Source organism: Garra rufa, chromosome 2 (assembly GCF_049309525.1).
Source record: "Garra rufa chromosome 2, GarRuf1.0, whole genome shotgun sequence".
NCBI lineage: Eukaryota > Metazoa > Chordata > Actinopteri > Cypriniformes > Cyprinidae > Garra > Garra rufa.
Window position 1 is genome coordinate 19520387 of NC_133362.1, and position 23455 is coordinate 19543841.

The following is a 23455-nucleotide window of genomic DNA, read 5'->3' on the forward strand; positions in this document are numbered from 1 at the left end:
ATTCATACAAACACAGTGCAGCCTGTATTTCACTGTGACATTCACGGAGCACCATGCATATTCTAGCTACCCACCCCCAAACACAATTCACTCGCTCCCTCATACCCACAGAGAGAGTGAGAGTGAGAGTGAGAGAGAGAGATTTTATGTGCAACAGAGTAGGCTTTGTCTGATTAGCAGCCCCACACAGATAATTAGCACTCTGGTGGTGCTGTGGGCTGGGCTAATCCAGTTTCCCCCACAGCCCCCTTATGCCTGGGAAATCAGAAAAACTCAAGCACAAAAAAAAAGAACAGAAGAAACAAAAGAACAGAAGTGCCCCAAAATCACAAATGTGTTAGGTTGGATTTGGTGAAGACGGTTGTTCGCAGCAGTGGGTGCATGCTGGGAATGTGCCAGAGCGGAGTCTGGCACTGCCACCCTGCCAAGGTCCCACTGCAGCTCAGACTCTGAGGATCAGTCAGCAGGAAAGAGCGGATGAGACGAGAGGCCATCTGGGGAATACACAGCTACACAATCAACAATATGAAGGGGGGAAATAAACCAATAAATAAACTAAAACTATTTGAACAAAAAATAGGCAGGTCACTCATAATACAACATGTTGGAGTGATGGAATACAACAAATTCAATAAAGTAGTTTTAATGCTTATCCAATCAGCCCCAAGCTGCAGAGATGCTCTAGTCGAGTGCGTTCATGACCTCCATTGGTCCAGCAGACGCTATAAAGTAGCGCATCCCTTCGGTGCTGCTCTGGGATCAGTAACTGTGTTAGTTAGCAGTGGTTACAGATAGAAGATGAAGAAATCTGAGCCTGCATTAGCTCTCTGACCTATATGCTTCCAGTCAGCTTTCTGTAATGTATCCACTGCCTCACTTCGGCCGTGATCGATACTCGGCTGGTCTAGACTTCCGTCATAGTGCCTTTAAGTGCAGATCATATTCCCACATACTGTATAAGCAGCATGATTTCACTTTCTTCTCCACACATGATCAAAAATACCTTAAGTGTTAAAAGCCACTATGGCACTAATTTAACATTTCAGCAGGCAAGGGCTTCCTGCGATTCTGCTAAAAATGGATGGTATTATCTGGGTCGTATCTGTGAAAAATCACTGCCAGTGCATTAAACCTCTTAATGCATTTAATTTTACATCATGTGCTATTAAATGAAATCAGATTTATTAATATAACTTTTATATAAGTTAATAAATTGACAGCTACAAAAAGAGACACATCCCAAGGAAATTCATTCCAGCTAATTCTATCTAATCTAATAATACAGTACATTTTCCCCTGAGAATAAAGCCTAATGGCATTTTGACCCTAGTCGTAACATTCAACGCCGTGCTTGCGTACCCAAGGACATTCTGTCTCAAGAATACTTTTAAGAAAATGAGCTGTCCTGGAAAAGTAAGAACACGCATACATACACACACACTAAATGTGGGGAAAAAGCACGACCAATTAAGGCCAGCTTACCCCATCTGCTAAAGAGAAAAATTAACACACTTGACGCTTTACTGTCTCTGAATTCTAAAATATGCATAATTGTTCTTTAAATATCTCAACAATTTGCATGTGGTCACAAGCGACGGCCTCACCTTTTTTCTGAGACGTTCGAGTGCATTGGCTGTGTTTCCAAGCTCTCTGGGTTTAAGGTAACATGCGTGAATTTGCATTGTGCAGGGCTGGGGCGTGAAATAAGTTAATCCTCCAGTGCAGCGGTTCCTCGGGGCAGTCCTTCGTGAGAACCGACCTTTCATGCACTTGTCTGTAATATTGTCTACGACCTTGGGATAGTATCATATAACGGTTTCTAAAGGTTTCATGAGTGGGGCAGGCATGGGACCAAGGGATGCTGGTTAGCATGGCCCCATTAGTACCTGATAGATAATGACGCAGCTACACCATTTGGCTTAAAAAAAGCCATTTTTCTTTATGCTAACGGTAGTTTACACCAGCTTGTGCCCTTGTAGATGTGGGTGTGTTGTTCTAATCAGATGCAGAGGATGGAGGCATATACAAGTACATGGTGATTAGACTAACTACAGAGACAAACACGGCACGTAACAAGAGTGGAAACTGAAGCCTTTGGATTGCAGAATACCGTAATTTTAACACTCCATACATAAACACACACACATTCTCACTGGTGCCCTCAACCCAGATGATACGTCTGCCAGTGAGTCATTTCCCAGACAGCAGACATTGGCAATGAGAATGGCAATGCAAAGTGTACAACTCAGCCCGAAGAGCAGAATTTCTTAAATACACTGAATAATAAAATAAAATAAACTGCATGGGGGAAAAAAATAAATAAATAAAAATAAAACAAATAGATTCATTAATAAACAAAGCCCCAACATTAAAAAAAGAATTTTAATTAAATTCAAATTAATAAAGCCCCAAGAAATGCAAAGAATAAAATAAAATAAAATAAAATAAAAATATTATTAAATTAAATTAAGTCTAAATTAATAAAGAAATCCCCAAGAGTAGAATCTCCAAAACACACTGCAAAAAAGAAAATATAACAAATACATTTAATAAAGTCCAGAAGCAGGATTTCAAAAATACACTGCACAGGGGAAACATAAATAAATAAATAAATAAATAAAACTACTTAATTAATAAAGCCCCAAGAACTGCATGAAATAAATAAATAATAATAATAATAATAATAATAATAAACATCTAAATAATAAATAATAAAATGACACTCCCCAAGAGTATATTTATAAAAGACAATATTACAAATTAATTAAGAAATCCCTAAAAACAGAATTTCCAAAACACAAGATGAAATAAATAAAATAAATGCATGAAATAAAATAAAACAAATAAATTAAATTAATTTAATTTAATTAAAGAAAGGAGCAGGATTTCTAAAATAGACTGCATGGGGGAAGAATAAATAAATAAGTAAAAATAAAACAAATTAATTAATTAATAATATAGCCCCAAGAACTGCGTGAAATACATAATAAAATAAAATAAAATAAATAGCAGGATTTCTAAAATAAATAAATAAAAATAAAACAAATAGATTAATTAATAAACATAGAAATAAAAAAAAAATAATAAATTCAATTAAATTAAAATTCCAGGAGCAGGATGTCTAAAATACATTATATGGGAAATAAAATAAAATAAATATATGTGACCCTGGACCACAAAACCAGTCTTAAGTCGCTGGGGTATATTTGTAGCAATAGCCAAAAATACATTGCATGGGTCAAAATTTTAGATTTTTCTTTTATGCCAAAAATCATTAAGAAATTAAGTAAAGTTTATGTTCCATGAAGGTTTTTTGTAAAATTCCTACTGTAAACATATCAAAATGTAATTTTTGATTTGTAATATGCATTGTTAAGAACCTAATTTGGACAATTTTAAAGGTGATTTTCTCAGTCTTTTTGATTTTTTTGCATCCTCAGATTTCTGATTTCAAATAGATGTATCTCAGCCAAATATTGTCCTATCCTAACAAACCATACATCAATAGAAAGCTTATTTATTGAGCTTTCGTATGATGTATAAATCTCAGTTTTGTCAAAATTAACCTTATGACTGGTTTTGTGGTCCAGGGTCACATATAGTAATAAAACAAATTAATTAATTAATAAATAAAGCCCAAAGAAATGCAAGAAATAAAATAAAATAAAATATTAATTTAAATTAATTAATAAAGAAATCCCCAAGAGTACAATTTCCAAAACACACTGCAAAAAAGAACATTTAACAAATAAATAAACTAATTAATAAAATCCAGAAGCAGGATTTCAAAAATACACTGCACAGGGGAAACATAAATAAATAAATAAATAAATAAAACTAATTAATTAATTATTTAATTAATAAAGCCCCGAGAACTACATGAAATAATAATAATAAAAAAAAAAATAATAATTAAAAAAATCTAAATTAATAAATAAATACCCAAGAGTAATAACAAATAAAAAAATTAATTAAGAAAACCCAAAAAACTGAATTTCCAAAACACAATGCATGAAATAAAATAAAACAAATAAATTAAATAAATTTAATTTAATTAATAAAGCCAGGAGCAGGATTTCTAAAATACATTGCATGGGGGAAGAATAAATAAATAAATAAGAATAAATCAAATTAATTAGTTAATTAATAAAGCCCCAAGAACTGCTTGAAATAAATGAAAAAATAAAAATAAATAAAAATAAAATATATCTAAATTAATAAATCCCTAAGAATAGAATTTCCAAAACACACAGCATAAAACAAAATATATATAAATAATTAAATATCTGGTCAAGTATTACAACTAGTATTTAAAATCTTTGGAGTGACTCCCATCAGGGCAAAACTGTGACGAATGTCAATCTAGAGTGACTTAAGAACAATACATTTCAATATGTTCAGACTGAGCATGCACTGCAATACATCTGACCTGTATCTGATTTAGTACCACATAGTACCACATACTAAAGTAGCCCAAATCAGAATCTGAGTGAAAAAAAATACAGATTTGGGCCACTTTTGCCCCGCAGTCTAAAAGTAGCCTAATATTCTTTATCTCAGTGACTCTAGTTTCAAAAAGACTGTTACGGAACCATACAGCAAAGTGAAAACATTGTTAAGCAGCAAAGCCTGAATTTAAAACCCGGATAAAGCAGTTGCCCCACAGCACACCGGCCACCGCAGAGCCTTTTCTCTTTGTAGAGGTGTACACACTGAACTAGCTTAGCTTTCATTAGGCATAAGTCCTACTGAGAAACCATCTGCGCTTAAAACACACAAGAAACACTGAGACTGCCTACACTGCAGCTCTCTAGTGTGTGTAGATATAGTGTACAAACCTATGTGTTCTGAGAGTCTCAATGTGGTTTTCCACTGTGCTGCATGCATGCAGCGCTGAATGTGTGGTGCATGGCATGTCCATATGTTGAGTGTGAGGGCTTACAGAGCTCAAAGAACACCAGCGGATCAATAGCTGCGCTTTTAAAGGGCCGATGGTGGGTTTTGATGAGATATGCCTCTTAAACAGCTGAATGATTCATTAGTGAGTCAGCACACTATATATCCTGTGTGCTGCAGATTCAGGAGCGATACCAGTGCAGGAAAACAGCTGACAGATGGTACTAAGCAAAATTACTTAAGTAAAGCAAACCTTTCTGCAATTACATGACCTAATCTGGTAGACTGCATCAATGTAAGAGCAAGAAGAGGTTTAGAGTATTCAACCAGCCCTGTAATACATCAGAATCCTCATTTTAAGAGGATAATAAGCAGCTAAATGCTAAGAGGATCATCTGCAAGATATGGAAGTGGAGAGATGTGTGAATTTGAAGTCAAATCATGTCACGGTAGGAGCATGAGATATATTGGTACCGTATTAGTTAACTTAAACGCTGTATAAAAAAAAAAAAAATTAAGGTGTAGTAAAACAATGTAGTAAAACAATGTTAAATAAAAAGTAAAACTGTATGTTAAAAAATACCATTTCAGTCTTTTTTTACTTAAAGGGTTCACCCAAAAATGAAAATTACTCCATGATTTATCCACCCTCAAGCCATCCTAGGTGTATATGACTCCTAGGTGTATATGACTTTCTTCTTTCAGATGAATACAATTTGAATACAAATTTATGCTTTATACTTTTTTACGATTTACACTTAAAGAAGATTATAGAAAACAGTCAGTCACCCTGGCACGAGCACACTCGTGCCCCAAAGAGAGCAGCCCAGAAACTGGAACACAGCTGGAAGAAAACAAAACTAGAGGTATTTCATATTGCATGGACGAAAAGTATTTCATCCTACAAATAAAGCATTTACATTTTATACTAAGAGAAGATTAAGGAAAACAGTCAGACACTGTGGCATTACGAGCACACTTGCGCCCTAAAGAGAGCAACCTGAAAACTAGAGCGCAGCTGGAAGAAAACAAAACTTGTGGTGTTTCGTATTGCATGAAGGGAAAGTATTTCCATCTACAGAAAAGCATTTATGCTTTACACTTAAAGATTATTAAGGAAAACAGTCTAACACCATGGCATTACGAGCACACTCACGCCCTAAAGAGAGCAGTCTGAAAACTGGAGTGCAGCTGTAAAAAAAAGAAAGAAGAAAAACTAAACTACAGGTATTTCATACTGCATGGAGGGAAAGTATTTCCTCTTACAGAAAAGCATTTATGCTTTACACTTAAAGAAGATTAAGGAAAACAGTCAGACACCACTGCTTTACAAGAATACTCGCACCCTAAAGAGAGCAGCCTGGAAACTGGAGCGCAACTGGAAGAAAACAAAACTAGAGGTGTTTCGTATAGCATGGAGGGAAAAGCATTATCTCCTACAGAAAAGCATTTACGCTTTACATTTTAAGAAAACTAAGAAAAACAGTCAGTCACCGTGGCATAATGAGCACACTTGTGCCCTAAAGGGAGCAGCCCGGAAACTGGATCGCGGCTGTAAGAAAACAAAACGAGAGGTATTTCATATTGCATGGAGAGAAAGTATTTCCTTCAACAGAAAAGCATTAAAAACGGCTAGAACTGCATACTTTTAGTCTCTTCTAAAAGAAAAACACTATTAAATAAAAGTAACCATTAAATTGCAAAGTAAAAAAGAAATTACAGTATTTTTACACAGTTAATTTTGTTACGGTTACTTCTCTTAAATAAGACATCCTTGATGACAAATGCAGCCTGAATGGTCATATGACATGCATTTTCGGTTGTGTAGTGTAGACAGATCGTTTCTGAAACGCAATGAAAACACCAGTGTAGATCGTTTTTATTTCAAAATGCTGTTTTAAAACAAAAATGCGTTAGTGTAAACAGGGCCTGAATTTACTTCTAGCATTTAAAGCCATTTTTTCATTCAATTATAAAACCGGCTATTTCAGTATGAGTTTTTTTGTCTATAACTACTATAATTATTGGAATTTACTACAAGTTTTATATTGTTGCATCATGGTTCTCCTGTGCAAAAAGCCAATTCAAAACTTTTTGTAAACAATTTGTTAACATTAGTTAACTTGAACTAGCAAAGAAAAATAATCCTAAAACCTATTAATAATTAATATTATTAATAATTTGGAATACATTATAATCAATCATATTTGCATATTATCATATTATAATCATATAAACATATCTGTTAATATAATTTAATGCGAGCTAACAATGAACTGTTGTATTATTAACTAACATTAAAAAAAAGATCATTTAACAGTGTAACAAATGTATTGCAGTAACTAATGGGACCTTATTATAATGTGCTTCTCCACTGACATACTGTAGATAAAACCCACAACAGTGATAAACATCATGTGTCTAATATGCGAATAGCAAAATGATCATGATGCAAATGAGCAGAGACGTTCTGCCTCCACAACGCTCATGAAATGTTGATGTTGATATTCTCACAGCCCTTATGCGTGCAGACAGCTTGATTAGAGAGCTGGAGAGAAACAGGCTGGTCAGGATGTCAATAATGGGGAGGGATTGGCTGCTAACCGAGCATCATGGGATACCAGAACTGGCTAGCAGTTGTGCAATCATATAGAAGCTGCAGGGAGGGGGAAGTCCTGCAGAGGAGACTGTGTGTGTATGTCTCAGGGGGTGATATAAAAGCTGGCAGAAGATGAGATGTGAAAAGAGGAAGTGTGAGGACAGATTAACATGCACTGACTGGAGTCACGCTGTAGGAATGGAGAATACGGAAGCCTGGCAGTTTCTCATCAAAGGCTCCAACTGTCTCTCACGCCATCATCTTTCTCTCTCCTCAGGCTTAGGGAGAACTGTGAGCAGCTTGATTCAGGCCCTCATGCCAACCAATCAGAGATCTCCTGCTTGTTTCCACTTGCATTATTTCACTGTCTCATTAATTTACCATTATGCAAATCCCTGACTTAAATTCTGACTTAAGCTTACTTTTATTCAACCAGCAAGACCAGAAATGACACGGGCTTCTCCCAAAAGATAATAAGGGGATGTACAAGAGGCATTACTGTGGAAAAAATATTTCTCAGCTTTTATTTAGATTTGAACAAAAAGTGGCATCTTTCTATGGGAAAATTCAAAGTTCTATACCATTCCAAATAGTCCAAGCTGTTCTAAAGCATCCTAATTACCCTGATTCATTGGGAACCCACTCCTTGGGCACCAGTGGACATTTCAGCATGACAACGACCCAAAACACACAGCAAAATTGGCAAAGAAATGGTTAGCAGACAAAAACATTAATGTTTTGCAGTGGCCCAGCCAGTGTCCTGACTGAAATCCAACTGAGAATCTGTGGAGGGAGCTAAAGATCAGGGTGATGGCAAGGAGACCCTCCAACCTGAAAGAGTTGGAGCTCATCGCTAAAGATGAATGGGCAAAAATACCAGTGGAGACATGCAAAAAGCTGGTCAGGAATTATAGGAAGCGTTTGATTGCTGTAATAGCCAATCGGCTTTTCTATTGATTATTGAGAAGGGTATGAATAATTTTGGACATGCCACTTTTTGTTTAAATTTAAATAAAAGATGAGTAATAATTTTTTCCACAATGATGCCTCTTGTACATCGTCTTATTATCTTCTGGGAGACGTCTGTTTCATTTCTAATCAAAAAAAAAAAACTTGCTGGTTGAATAAAAGTAACTTTAAGTCAGAATTAAAAAGGGGTATGAATAATTTCGGGCGTGATTGTATATATATTTATATATATAATCGAGGTCAGGCTTCTCTGTGCACTTCCTACAGGCACTCTTGCTTCCAAAAAAATCACTGTTTGGGGAAAAACAAATCCTCATTCACACACATAAGCAATTCAATTCCAATAAGTGACACATCTTCAGATAGGCGAAAAGCTTCCAAATCCTTTAAAGAGCCCATGTGCGGCTCTTTAAACACATCTTGCACACAAAGACTCTAAAAGAAACAACAAATAAGAATCAAGGCATAATGCTGCCATCCTCCCTCATCAGACACCCACCACCGCTCGATTTATCTGGAGAATAAGAGCAGAGATTGACAGCATGCTGTTTAGACTGAATGCTTTGTGAACCCTTGAGCATTCGCTTACTATTCTGAACTGATCTATCTTTAGCTCCTCTTTATCCTTTATTAGCATCCCATGAGAATACACAATGCATATATAGGCACATTGTGTAGGAAGGGCTGGTTTCCACTTGGCCAGAGAAGAGTATGAGGGCATCAATTATTCCAGAAGCCCAAGTCAGTCCAGCGGCTCTACACACCTCTCAATAAAACATTGATTCAAGTGGGGAAAAAAGCTTTTTGTCAAGTGACTTTTCTGGCTTCAGCATTGCTTCAGGCTTCCCAAATCAAAAAAGAGAATTGTCCTCAAGCCATTCCAAGAACGATGGCCAAAACAGGTGTAAAAGGAGGATGGGAATGGACCTTTGTCAGGGTAGACTCTATACTGAATTTCACATGGATGAAAACGAGGCTGTGAAGGATAGCCTTTAAAAAGACACATGCTATATAATGCTCTTATATAGTATTTTTCATAACTCACAACTTTCAAAACTGTTCTATAGAGTTCTAAAGAGTGTTAAACACACTGTACTTCTGTTTTCATTTTCATTTCTGTCAAAAATTAAATATGGCGCTAGGCATGGGATGATAACCGGTTTCAAGGTTTACCGCGGTTTGAAAAAGTCACGGTTTCAAAACCGGAAACAAAAAAAGTTATACCGTTCCTACGATATGCGCATTTTCTGTGTCAAAGTGAAAGCGCAGGACTCCCTACTAGGTTGTGTGTGTGAGTCCCTGCAGAGAAAACAATGCAGCCCCTCCCCCACCGGTTAGTGCTCAGGCGCGTGTCTGTGTTTGTGCACGTGATCCACAGTCAGTGAGATTCAGCAGTAATATAAGTTCAGGACGGCCAAAGGAGGTGAACCCCCACAACACAGAGTGGGGAATAGCAGACTATATGTACTAATTTTACGTTTCTGTGAACTTTAGCACAACAATTAAGTTAAAGTGAAATCACGTCTTTGCTTTTAAGCTTTCTGTCACGTTAAAGGTGCAGTGTGTAGGTTTTGTGGCATCTAGCGGCGAGATTGTGAATTGCAGCAGAGTACCGCTCACCCCTCCCTTTACAGAACTACGGAAGCCGATACAGGATTTAAATCTCACCTTTTTTTTGACATCAACGAATAGTGAGATTTCTTTTAAAATGTAATTTAAGGAATTATATTAACTTTATCATTCAATAAAACTATGTTATTGTGAATATTACTTGTTCATCATTGTGTCAGTGTTTTTTTCGCAAGCTGATTCTATGTTAATTATTGCACCACTGTCTAGAGATCATCTTAAATATTACACGGGGCACCTTTAACACAAGTGACTGCAATTTAATTTAATTAAGAAGATTCAATTATTTATTTTAATTATTTTGCCTTCTGTTCCATGTTACAAAATGTTCTATATGTTTCCTAAAATAAAATATACTGTAATCCGTTTGGGGAAAAAAAGGTTGTTTTTTTTACCCAGACATTTAAATGTAACATTGTAGAGCAGTGATTACAATACCGTAATACCGTGAAACCGTGATATTTTTATCCAAGGTTATCATACCGTCAGAATCTTATACCGGCCCATGCCTATATGGCGCTACCCTGACTAAGGTCTATCGAGGGAGAAAGTGAAGACAGTGTGGGGTTAGTGAGAGTGGATCCCAGAGGTGAAGACAAGCTTCTACAAAGACAAATTGCTATGCATGCTGGGATCCTACAGCTTCCTGATTGGCTATAAGTGTGTAAATCAGTGGTTATCAATGTTTCTTAGCCCAATGCTCACCTATACAGTATCTAGGCCACTTACCTGCTTTAATATGAAAAAAATGTAGGCTGAACATTAATGTTGATTATTATAAAGTGCAACATTATTTTATCTCAGTATATGAAAAATGCTAAACTAAAATCAATTGTTGAATTTAGGCACATGAAAAATTATATTAATTTTGAGATTTGCTGAAGACTACATTTAACAGTGTTATTAAATTATTAATGTGGATAAATATTAACTTTAATAGGGCCCTTTTTCATCTTTTTCCCCAAATTCTGTTTTATTTTTTTCAGTTTTAATTTTTCAGGATCCGTTTTTTATTTTCATTTTACTAGAATCTGTTTTAATGTTTAAATTACATTACATGGTTAATTAATTGAAATCATGAAACCTGCACAATTTAACTGCAATTTATTAAAAGATGAACAAAAAATAATTTAAGGCCTTATGAAATCCTTTTTTCCAGTTTTATTTTTATCAAATTGTGTTTTTCATTCATTTTCCGTTTAAATGGTCTCATTAAATTTTAATAATCCACTTATTTTATAAATAATTTATTTTATTTAAAAATAATTTATTATTTTATTTACTTTTTCAGAAATACTGTTAAAATTGTTGTATATTGTATAAAATTGTGAATATTGTTTCTTGTAAATAATCTTTACAAAAATAATTTTCGACAATTGTTTTATTATTAGTACTAGTAGTACTATCAATACATTAAACAATATATTTTTGTCACAGTTTCTTCAAGTTAAACCAAACTTTTATTTTGACAGGTTGCTGTGAAGACCTTTACGCTTCTGTTTGTATGTAATATGACGGTAGTTTTTTCTCAAATTAAATGGTAAAAGGTTCATGAAGTGACTCTCAGAGCAGTTCTAGAGATTATGTTTACATGTACATGTACTCATATATTTAGGCGCCAGAAGCTGAAAACACTGCAAGATACAACTACTTAAAAAATCTGGAATCTGAGGGTGCAAAAAAAAAAAAAAAAAAAAAATCTAAATATTAAGGAAAACGCCTTTAAAGTTGTCCAAATGATGTTAGAAATGCATATTACTAATCAAAAATTCAGTTTTGAAATATTTACGTTAGGAAATTTACAAAATAGCTTCATGGAACATGATCTTTACTCAATATCCTAATGATTTTTGGCATGAAAGAAACATCTATAATTTTGAACCATACAATGTGTTTTTGGCTATTACTACAAATGTATGTATAAATATATATGTTTTCCATTTCAAAGAAATCATAGAGCCCTACTTTAAGTAAGCATTAGATGATGGGAAAGGTCATTCTAATGTAAAAAGGATGTGGATGTACAACTAAATGCACAACATCAGCCAACAAAAGCAAATCTTGAACCACTAAGATACAGATAGATTGTGCATCTCTAACTTCTCTGTCTCCTCTTAACATGATTCCGTTTTTATCCCTCTCTTCTCTTGACATTATTAAACATCTCTCCTCTTCACTCTCCTCAGTGAAGGGCCGTAATAAATGCTAATATCCCTCATTATTCATGCTGCATCCTTTGGCCAGGGAGACCCTGCAAATCAATTCTGTCAGCCGCAACTAGACAGGCAAAATGCAATCATGTTGTTTGTGGAGGAAATTAAAACAATTGGGTTTGACCTTTTCTTTGTCTCTCTTAGTCAGTTGATTTTAGACTGAATGAGGGCAGGCAGGAACAGACACATGTTTCGTGACCTAAGAAAAATAATGCTTCTTGTTTAACTCGTACCTCCATTACCTTACAAATGAGGCGCGCTGGTCTACATGTATGAAGGTCTGCTTAGCGTCAGCCACCACATGCCATGATAAATTACCAAAAGAGTTAAGGTGGTTTGTGGGTTGCTGACATAGCACTGACTTCTTTTTTTATCATATCAGGTTAAAATAAATATAAATATATAACACAAATTTATATTTAGGTCTTTTTTTAACCATTTCAAATACTGTAAATACTTCCAGTTTACTTGCAGCTACATAAATACTTCCACACTGTGACAAAATAACTTTTTAAATTCTAACACTTTTTTCCAGGAATGTTCAATAATTAGAAGTACAAAAGAGTTGCAATTATTTGAAACAAAAACAATATTTAAACAAATGAAAATAAAAAATTAATTTTCGAACAAGAGCATAATATCTCTAATTTAACAGAAAAAAAACATATAGCATGTCACACTGTAGGACACTGCTGTCAATGGTTGTCATCTACCCAGCGCTGAGAAAATGGTGTGACTGACATGACAACAGGATAGAACAGGTGTTTTAAGTTAAGCACACACACACACACACACACACACACATGTTGGGTTTACATGTTTTATGGGGACATTCCATAGGCGTAATGGTTTTTATACTGTACAAACCGTACTTTCGATCGCCCTACACCTACCCTACACCTAAACCTAGCCCTCACAGGAGATTGTGCACACTTTTACTTCATCAAAAAAACTCATTGTGCATGATTTATAAGCCTGTTTCCTCATGGGGACCTAAGAAATGTCCCCACAAGGTCAAAATCTACTGGTATTCCTATCCTTGTGGGGACATTTGGTCCCCACAACGTGATGAATACCAGGTACACACACACACACACACACACACACACACACGCGCAATTAGCTATTGATGTTTGCATTAGTGGACTCATGTACCTGGTTTGTGTTGGTGTTTGAGGGCAGAGGGTTGGATACCATTGGTCCAAAGATGTCTAAGTCGTCACTGATTGGAGCTGCACTGCTTGTTCCTGCCCCACTGCTGGCAGAGCTGGCTGTGGGTGCATCTGAGCAAGAGAGAACCGAATGTTACTACAAATATGGACAAAGTGTCAAATGCATTATATAGAGTAACAGTCACTGTGGAAAGTTACACAAACACAGTGACCAGGGAGCATTTAGAGTCACACTTAAATATGTACATATATCATTGCCTCACATAACATATAAAACTGTGTCAACAGTTTTAAAGACCACTACAAAAGCACACTTTAAAGAAAACAAGACACAAAGAGAACCATTTTTTATGCACTGGTCAATATGAAGATTTTAGCCTATTTTGCTTCCATAACACGCTTTTATTTAGACTTGTTGATGTTTTGTCTTCTATCCACACTTAATTTCATTCATATTTATTTTATAACACTACCTATTTGCATTTGTAGATTTCAATTATGATACACAGGGCCTGTTTACACCTGGTCACTTCATGCATTTTCTTTTCAAAAAGCGAATTTTTTGTAAAAAGACCAGGTGTAAATGCCCTCTGAAATGCTTGTAATATTGCGATGTAATAATGAACATAGCAGTCGTCATCTGAGCTGCCGAAGAGGCAGAGGATAACGTTACTTTTGTTTTTAAAAGGAAAGCGCAGATTCTACATATGCGTCTATGTTCGTGCGAATCATTCCTGATACAGCTTCACCCACAGCAGAAGTGAGTATAAGGGTTTTTTATGCATCGTTGCAAATGGCCTTTCTTAATAATGTGCTTGTTGGCAAGTTTCGCCGCTAAATGTGGCTAAACAACGTGGCTAAATGCGGCTAAAGTAAACATTACAGCTCATAACCACAGGCAGACAGGGGCGGGGCGAGCAAAGCTTATTTGCATTTAAAGGGACCATGCAATAAAATGAGTAGATTTTTTGCAGAGCTGATTTTGACAAGGTAAAAGTTTTTTTTTACACTACTATTAAGAAATTTTAACCGAAGTATATTATAGACTCTTCATTAAGACCCTAAAGAAACATATGAACTTGTGGAAAATGGGTATCAAAATAATAACCATGTGAGAGCATTTTATAGGCTATATGGCATGCTATAGTTAGATTTGACAGCGCTAATGCAACAAGCATTGCAGTGGATGAGCAGCTAAGTATCTCTTTAACAAGCCGATATGCAAACTGCCACAAATTAAACTAAAAGTAAGCCACAGATGCTCAACATACAATCATCTTCATTAAAAGTAGTGAAACTAACATCTTTCCAGTGCTGATGCCGCACTCTCTCCTGTTGTGGTCTTTGATCTTGAAATTAGCTGATAATGCATAAAATGAAGCGCTTATCTCTTTCGTTGACGTGAACTCCGTTAAATCTAATTTTAGTTCATTTTAACAGTAATAGCCATACGTTGTAAAAGAATTGCACTGTAAAATAAATGAAAATGAATATTTCATATGTATATTATTTTTGCTTTACATTACAGTGAAAGAGATATTTTGAATTTAAACTGCAGTAACGGTACACATTTAAACTGTAATGCATACTGCACTTTTAAGCTTTTATTTTGACAGAAACCACAGTACAGCTTTTATTTTGATGGAAAACTCGAGCGTCAGTGAAAACAGGCTTACAAAAACGGGTCTCAACACAAATCAAGTGAAATGCTGTACTTATCTGCCACGAAAATAAAGCATAACTGGTGGCCATTGCGTACTCACATATGCACTAAACTCAAAGCACATGCAATAAACGAGTTCACTGCATTTTCTGTGAACTGAGCTGTTCTGAGGTGCGAAAAACAGCAGATCACAAGCTGATCGCTTGAACAAAGAGCGCACTACGTTTGAAATGCGCAGCAAAAACAGACTTGATGAAGGGAGTAAGTAATATGCTTTCAGTTTTAGTTCATTTGACAGATACTGTGCCAAAGCATAATGGTCCAGCACAACTTTAGAATAAGAAGTTTAAATACATTTTAAAAACTAAATTTTTTGCCCAGGAAGACCCATCGTTTCATATCGCCATGTGACCACGATAATATCGATATAACGATATTGATAAAACTGTTATATCCCTATTGAATAGTCATTATATTTGTTTTCTTGGTGCACAAAAATTGTTCTTGTAGCTTCTTAACATCACAGTTAAACCACTGACGCCACATGGACAATTTTAACAATGTCTTTACTACCTTTCTGGGCCTTGAATGTGACAGTTGCGTCGCTGTCTATGCAGGGTCAGAAAGCTCTCGAATTTCATTAAAAATATCTTAATTTGTGTTCTGAAGAAGAACGAGGTCTTGGAAGTTTGGAACAACATGAGGTAATTAATTATAGAATTTTCATTTTTGGGTGAACTATCCCTTTAAATGGTAACACACTGTAATACATATCCTGTTAAAAATGTATTGTCCATAATTCTTATTATGATTACTCTGCTTAGACACCTATTTCACAGAGCAGTGGGTTTTAAGTCAAAAATGGCTATTTGTTTGCGGTGTCCAAAACTGTATTTATTTATTCTGAGCCACTGAAGTCAGATATCAGAGACACTGCAGCTGTACAGACTCTTTACATAACAATTCAGACGCATCTGTGACTCATTGACTCAGCAGTGATGACCAATGCCAGGCTAAACCTGCTCGCATGAGTCTTTGTCTGTGTAGAGGGAAATAAAGGAGCCTTCATCTGGCAGCAGCCCACACCGCCTGCTCAGCTAGCTTTTCCCGTTCCCGCTACCTATCGACTCCATCCAAGAGAGCAGGAAATCTAATCACACTCCGCACACGCCTCCGCCAACGCTGGAAAAAAAGCACCCGCTCGCCTCCGACGCCGGCCTGCCGCTCAGACGCACACTCTCTCATTCCATTAAAGTCAAAGACTCCATCAGAGCCCTGCCTGTGTTCACACGTTACAGTGCGCAGAGTCAGGAGCCGCTGCCATCTCTTTATGACTGATAAAATCCATGAAAATAAAAGAGCTTAAAGTAATATAACTGAAGCGAATAGCAACGGGAGTAGGGGAGAGGAGAGATGCGATGCTTGATGAGCTGGGGGTGTGACTGGAAGGAGAATAGAAAGAGGAAATTAGAGAAGCCGCGTACAGTGTGATGTGCAAAAGAGCGGAGCATCTGGAAAGCACTGCACTCTATTTCAAAGGCCTTTATGTGTGCATAAACATCTGATATGCTTTAAAAGCGTCTTTACGTGCTGTCTAAATCAGTGGTTTTCATCTGGTGGCGGGATGTAGATCTATTCTGAGGGTGACAAATAGGAAGGAAAAATGAAGGTAAATGCAAGAATAAAAAAAAAAAGAATGCAGCGATATGAAAAGGATAAATTGGCTGAGAGTCTAGTCGAACTACAGTATTTTTTGAACAAATTCATATGTAACTTGATGGAAGGTAGCCAAATTAGGCAAATGTCAACATGGACAGGTTGAATGTAGGGCTGTCGTGATTCCTTGATTCAATTAGAGGACTCACGTCCAGTTTACATACCAATTATTTTTTATTGTATAATTCTTGATTCCAATTTCGATACCACAGCAAAAACAAATATAAAGTTCAAACATTATTTCTTTGTACAAAAATTATTTTATTATTATTATTATTTTATTACAAATTAAAAGATGCTTTAGGCAAAAACAGCAGACGGACTGAAAGAACGTAAATTCAGTCTCTGCCAGCAGGTGGCGCTTATTGTGGGGCAGTCGTGGTCTAATGGTTATAGAGTCAGACTTGTAACCCCAAGGTCCCCAATAATTTGCGCATTGTGAACCATGATATTGCTTTGCCTGCTACAGTATTTTTTACTCTTTGCGTTTGTCTTCAGCATCTCTGGCCTCTGTTAACGGATGTTTAAAGAGTTTGTAATATTTCCACAGACATGACATTTTGAAAATGACTGCATGCAGTTCTTGTGCAAGCCCTGGAGATCGGTTGAAATATGTCCGGTCGATCGGTGCATCTGTACTCCACTGTTTAAATTAAATATAGATTAATCATTGTTAAAGCTACAAAATACTTGTTAAGACAGGTATTTTGACATACTTTTGTATGTATTTGACACATCTCTCTGTGATTGCGCTTTACACACAGAACACAGCATATTAGTACTAAATGTACTAAATGGAGTTGTCTTTTGCGTCTTGATCGAATGCTTTAAAATGTTAAAGTAACAAGGCTTATACTACGGAGCCGTTGAATGCTTAAGTCTGACTGGCTGATGAACATTCTAATGGTGTGCATTATTTTCAGGGAAACACATGGCAAAAGTAGTTCCAGGCAGCACTTGACCGCATTACATGTCTATATCACTTCGCCACACGATTTCAGTTATTTCTTTTTTTTTTTAAGATTTCTTTTTTGGCATTTTTGCCTTTATTGCGATAGGACAGATCAGACATGACAGAAAGCGAAGTGGGAGAGAGATAGGGGGTCGGGATCGGGAAAGGTCCTCGAGTCATGATTTGAACACGGGACGCCCGGAGCGCAACAGTGCTGCTGCTGATGTCGGGGTGATGCCCACAAGGCTATCCGTGCCGGCCGATTTCAGTTATTTCAAAGGTCCTTACAGCCCAAAACAGCAAAATAACCAAAACCCACAACGACACTGGCCAAACAAATAAATACAGTAAACAATTAGATAACAACGGCAGATTATTTCCATGATTTGCCACAATATTACGTTTTATTATGTACGGAAAGCACATACTTTATTTCTCCCACTCTCTCTCCCTTACAGACGCACACACGGTAATGTTTTTAGTGGTGCTCTGGTGATTAACAACTTATAAACTACTTGATATTTCTCACAAGCTAGGTAACAACAGCGGGGTCTTGAAGGAAATTAACTTCAAGTTTCACTATTAGTAGAGACGATGCTGCCAATCACTTCTGAGAGACGCACAGACTTGAGAGAGGTAATCCACCAGCTTAATATCTCGCCCTCTCTCTCTTTCTGTCGGTCTGTCTAAATTTCATTATTAACTGCATTAGTTTGCTATCAAATGCTCAAGTGTCATAACTAGGTCCAAAATTACGTTTTGAAATTAGCAACGAAGGCGTTGGAAGAGCCGTGTAAGAAATTAATCCTACTCACAAAAGCGTTTTATCATCTGATCGATGTCTTGAGGTGTGGTAACCGTAGTACAAGCAGAATAATTGACTTCCGTCCGCTGAATTCTGCCAAAATAATGCACTATTTGCATTATTTTCTAAGAATTCAACGGCCCGTCGTCAATTATTCCTTACTTAAAAACACATACAAATAATAAAACTTTCATGACGACGCAGCAGTGGCTCGATCAGGCCAGTGACAAATTCATCAACTGTCTTGAGCTTCTTTCACGCTGGCCCCGGGTCATCGGCCACCTCTTTATTGTAGAGTACTGACTTTCTTTTGATACTTTATTTGAACTGATTTTTATTGCCTTATTACTATTATGTATGTGTTTTAAGTCATTTTAATGGCTCTTGTTCGCTTAGGTCTATTTTTATCATCAGAAAAAAATTAATTATGCAATTAATCGCCAGAATAATCGTCCGATTACTTGATTAGTCGCAATAATAAATCGCCAGATCACCAGATTAATTGCCAGAATAATCGACGATTACCCAATTAATCAGTCAGAATAATCTACCAATTAATTGATTACCAAAATAATAAAACCCTATATTCCACAAAGACTTTTGTAACATAAATGTTTTGCAGGGTAATAAAAATGTAGCAACAGATCTTTTCTTCCATACGGTTACAATTATCAGAGAGAACCCGATTATTGAAAAAAAAAAAAAAGGCAAGGCAGAGATCTGGTTCTATCTACCGACTGTATATATTGATTTCTGTTGATAGGACTGAGACAGATTTGAATGCGATGCAATCAATTTTAACAAGTGGCAGGATTTATTCAGTTTAAATGAATGGAAAAGCATGAAGTATGATTGGAAAATATGTCATCAGAAAGAAATCTTTTGCTTCCCTTAAAAAGTTATATTGATCATTCACAATACACAATGCATTTAGAACCCGCACTGTAAAAAGTTTTCAGCAGATTCAACTTAAAAACCTAAGTTCAGCAGCTGCCTTAAAATTCAAGTCAAATCATCTTAAAACTACAAGTAATTTTAACTCAAATAAAATAAAATGAGTTGATTTAACTTGTGAGTTGAAATGACTTAAGTTGATTTAACTTAAAACTTAAGTTTAGCAGCTGCCTTAAAGTTTTAAGTTGAAACTGGTGAAAACTTTTTACAGTGTAGATAGCTGCCTTAAATGGGTCATCAGATACCCATTTTCCACAAGCTGATATGATTCTTTATGGTCTTAATGAAAAAACACACTTTGGTTAAAATTTCTCAATGGTATTGTAAAACAACACTCTTTATACCTTGTCGAAATCAGCCCTGTTCAGAGCGAGCCGTTTTGTTGCATGTTTTTGTGACATCACACAGCCAAGAAGCTGAGAATGGCTTGATTTGAAAAAGGGGTTTTGATTTATATGGATTTTTATAAAAGCACTGGGTGGATTTTTATCATTATAGAGTGTTTGTGTACACGCACTGCCAACACACATTTATGTTCAAACAACATTTGTCCAATGTAAAATCTGGGTGCTAAATTGTGCTGATCTGAATTATTACTGACATTTAAACACATCTGCTCAATGTTTCTCATTTTTCTGCAGAAACTCTTATTACACACTGCAGATGAGCAAAACTCTATTATATTATTTTTCATTAAATATGCAAATTAAATGAGATTAAATGCATTGTAGGCCCAATTTACACCTGGTACTACCAGATTTTAAGTGGTCATGACAAACACAGGTGTAAATAGGGTCCAATACATTTTGTGATGAGTTCCAAACCACACTTGCGGTTGAAATGTTTAATGAAAAAGGGAAAAAAATGTAGGGCAGAAATTCTGTCCATTGATTGTTAATTGGATGGAGGCAGATTTGAATGTGAGCTTGTAGTCGACTGTAAGAAATGGACAAGGTTTAAGTAGATTAAATGATAAAATAATAATAAGCGATTTAAATCTTTCATACATTTGCGATGAGAATAAAAGTATGCAGAAAAACAGATGTTAATACAGCAGTTCTAAAACAAATTTCCTGAGATGGATGTTAACATGAGGTGTAAACAGCCTAAATAGACATTTAACACAGAATGCAAATGTTCTGATATAAGATTGATTAACTGTGATTCATTTGATTAATCAAGCATATAATGCAAGTAATTTGATCAATTTTTAATCAACAGCCACATAGATGGAAAGAGAGAAAGATTGGTTGTCTGAACACAGTGCTAGAGACAGTTGCTGATATGGAAGGGTGAGAAGAGATGCTGGGGCCTTGAGCAAAAACACATCAATAAGACGCATGTCTCAATCTCAACACCATCATCTCCAGCCTCTCTTCATCAGCACTGACCCCTACTGCCCCCCAGCTGGAGACATTCATCTAAACACTCTAACCTCCTAGCCTAGGACACACACATTTGCGGAAATTTATATATTTTCACCCACTCTCTGTCTCTCTCAATCATCATAACGGACAACTTGGTAGCAGATCCAGATTGAGAGAGTGAGAAATATCGAATGAGAGAAAAAAAAAAAGAGAGAGAGAGAGTGATAAAAACAAGACAGAGCGACAAAGGAAAGCTCCAGGGCAGCAAATAGAAACTTTCATTTCCCAGAAAGTAATATAACATCAATTGTGTTTGGTCATCTCAAGGGCTCGAGTTGCCGGCCTGATCAATACCGCCAGGACTGAACTAGCAGTGTGCTTCCCTGAACCTTCATCTAGACAGTAATAACAGTCGGTGTGTTCCACTATCCTAGCCTTAACACAGACTTTAAAACATGTCGCTTTGTAGCAACATTGTCTTGAAACTGTTCTTTGAGTACCTGAAAATGAAAATGAAACATCATGTGACATTGAAAACCGGAGTAGTGGCCACTGAAAATTCAGCTTTTCCATCACATTTAAATTTAAATGCAAGTTAAAATGTAAAATTACATATTAAAATATATTCAAATGGAAAACAATTATTTTAAACTGAAATAATATTTCTGAAATAACATATAACAAATAATAAATTAAAATAATATTACTGTTATACTATATTTTGATCAAATAAATGCATCCTCGATAAGCATAATAGACCAAAAAAACTAAGACCAATCATTTTAAATGCTACGGTTAAATTTTGGCATCACATCACTATAATGTACAGTAAAATTTATATTTATTTTGAGTTTGGTCATCATTTGGTCAATCATGTGACAAAGAAAACTGGAGTAATGACCACTGAAAATTTTGCAAAATTTAAATTACATTTTAAAATATGTTAAAATTGAAAAAGTGACATCATTTGACACTGAAAACTGGAGTAATGGTCACTGAAAATTTAGCTGTCATCACATTTGATTTAAATGTAATTTAAAATCACATTTTAAAAAATAATAAAATAGAAAATGTGACACTAAAAAAACGAGCATTTGAGGTTAAAGAAGTATATAAATTGTCAATTGGTTTAAAAATAACATTGTTTCGCTAGATAAGACCCTTCTTCCTCGGCTGGGATCGTTTAGAGCCCTTTGAATCTGCATTTAAACTGCATTTTGGAAGTTCAAACTTGGAGGCACCATACATATCTATTATATGAAGAGAATATGAAATGTTCGACGATATCGACGATAGTCAGAGATATCGACGATAGTCAGAGATATCGCCTGTTGCTGATGGCTTTGACGATAGTAAGACGATTATTATTATTATCCGTCAAAAAGGCGCCTAACTTCAGCGATGCTGCGCGGAGAGTCGGTTGCCGCGGTATAAACACAAGCATAGAGTAGCCGCGTCGCGCCGCAGATGTGTGCAGTGGAAAATGGGTAAGAGATTTATTCATCATACAGTGTATATAGACTTAAGTGTAGGCAGTCATTAGCATAACAGATGTGGTAAAATGTGGTTTAGGCTGAATTAAATAGGATATATCAGAATCCGTCTGTATATAGTAAACATAAACATTCACCTCAGTAACATCTGTATGCGTTAACTAGAATTACGATGCGATAAAATGGCGCTAAACATATGCACGTGAATTACACGCACATCGCTTCTCCACATTCTATATGAACTAAACTACAACATGAACTGATGACAACTATCAGACATACAGCGGTAACATTATCGCAACATGACGGGTAAAGAAAGATACATTCATTTACATTCATGCACGCACATTTACTGCTCCCTGAAGATAGCAATGAAACCGAAAGTAAACTACCGTCAGCGCTCTGTACACGCACAACTGTGTCACAAGTCACATGCACTACCCTTACAAAACGAATAAGGAATTTATTACATATTGACACATTTACATATTATTAAATAAATTATCATGATAGTATCGTGTATCGGCGATCTCACAGGCTGGCGATAGGACGATATGAAAATTGAGCATATCGCCCAACACTAGTACATTATCTGTAATTTTTTGTTCTGAAAGTGAACTAATCCTTTAAGCTCAAAAATTGTGCTTCCATTCCACTATCTCTCACCAATTATATTTTTTTGGTGTAAAATGGCCTTGACGTCTTTCAGTTCCAGCTTATCTTAGACGTATCAGATTCCCTGATCGGCAATGAGATGAGTAATCAATTATTCATGTCTTACCAAGGCCTAACAGGTCGATGGCGGGCTCCGCACTCTTCTTAGGACTGATTCTGGAATCTGTCTGGTTGTCCTCTCTTTTCTGAGATGAAGGGAGACAAAAATGAGAGAAAGGAGAGAGTGTTAGCGAGAAGCTTTTTTGAGATGCGAGCGTCAGCGTAATAGGCCACCAGTTGTTGTTCTGATTCAAATGTTGTTCAGCCGTCAGATGCTATGTATACACAGCTTCTGGGTTTTATCTTTGCTAGT

The 23455-nt window shown here is 36.0% G+C and overlaps 1 protein-coding gene across 3 annotated transcripts in view; it reads right to left on the bottom strand.

Annotated features, from left to right (window-relative positions):
- The window catches only part of smap1 (small ArfGAP 1), a 148426-nt gene that overhangs the window by 19052 nt on the left and 105919 nt on the right, over positions 1-23455 (bottom strand). For all 3 annotated transcript variants that reach the window (XM_073833838.1, XM_073833837.1, XM_073833836.1), the window contains 2 exons: positions 23210-23288; positions 13462-13589 (listed from right to left, as the gene is read on the bottom strand). In XM_073833838.1, coding sequence (XP_073689939.1) covers positions 13462-13589; positions 23210-23288 — 207 coding nt within the window. The remainder of the gene's footprint in view (positions 1-13461; positions 13590-23209; positions 23289-23455) is intronic.